This window comes from Fukomys damarensis, unplaced genomic scaffold, assembly GCF_012274545.1.
Source record: "Fukomys damarensis isolate Sample0158 unplaced genomic scaffold, DMR_v1.0_HiC HiC_scaffold_6, whole genome shotgun sequence".
Taxonomy (NCBI): domain Eukaryota; kingdom Metazoa; phylum Chordata; class Mammalia; order Rodentia; family Bathyergidae; genus Fukomys; species Fukomys damarensis.
This window is the reverse complement of record NW_022900918.1, coordinates 40069712-40070345: the sequence shown is the minus strand read 5'-3', so window position 1 is coordinate 40070345 and position 634 is coordinate 40069712. Positions and strand designations below refer to the sequence as shown.

The 634-nt window shown below is 57.7% G+C and overlaps 1 protein-coding gene across 1 annotated transcript in view; it reads left to right on the top strand.

Moving 5' to 3' along the window:
• The first annotated feature begins 7 nt into the window (after positions 1-7).
• Positions 8-634, top strand: part of Fam155a (family with sequence similarity 155 member A) — a 551950-nt gene continuing 551323 nt past the window's right edge. Inside the window, exon 1 of the mRNA XM_010604651.3 lies at positions 8-631. Within this exon, the coding sequence (XP_010602953.1) occupies positions 331-631 (301 nt within the window). The 5' untranslated portion in view covers positions 8-330. The remainder of the gene's footprint in view (positions 632-634) is intronic.

Sequence of the window (634 nt, the reverse complement as noted above, 5' to 3'; positions counted from 1 at the left end):
CCTCTCTCTCTCTCTCTCTCTCTCTCTCTCTCTCTCTCTCTCTCTCACATTGTTTCCCACTCTACAGAGGATGGGGTCGGCTGATGATTAGGTCGGACGCAAGTCAGATCTTCCTGCAAAGCCTGGTAATGTTTATGTAGGCGAGAAGAGAAAGAGAAAAAAAAGAGGGAGAGAGGAAGAGAGAGAGGGTAGAGAGAGAGAGAGAGAGAGAGGCGAGGGAGAAGGGGGGAGGGAGTAAGGCGATCCGACCCTTTAAGTCCATGCATATTGTGGTGACCCGACCCAGGCGCCCCCACGGTGGAGACGGCCGGGGCTGTGCGTTCCCAAAATATGACCAGCGGTGCCTGGATGTGTCGGCAGTATGACGACGGCTTGAAGATCTGGTTGGCGGCACCGCGGGAGAACGAGAAACCGTTCATCGACTCAGAGAGGGCTCAGAAATGGCGCCTGTCTCTGGCATCTCTCCTGTTCTTCACGGTCCTGCTCTCTGATCACTTGTGGTTCTGCGCCGAGGCCAAACTGACCCGAACCCGGGACAAGGAGCAGCACCAGCACCAGCACCAGCAGCAGCAGCAGCAACAGCAGCAGCAGCAGCAGCAGCAGCAGCAGCAGCAGCGCCCGCAGCAGCAGCGCC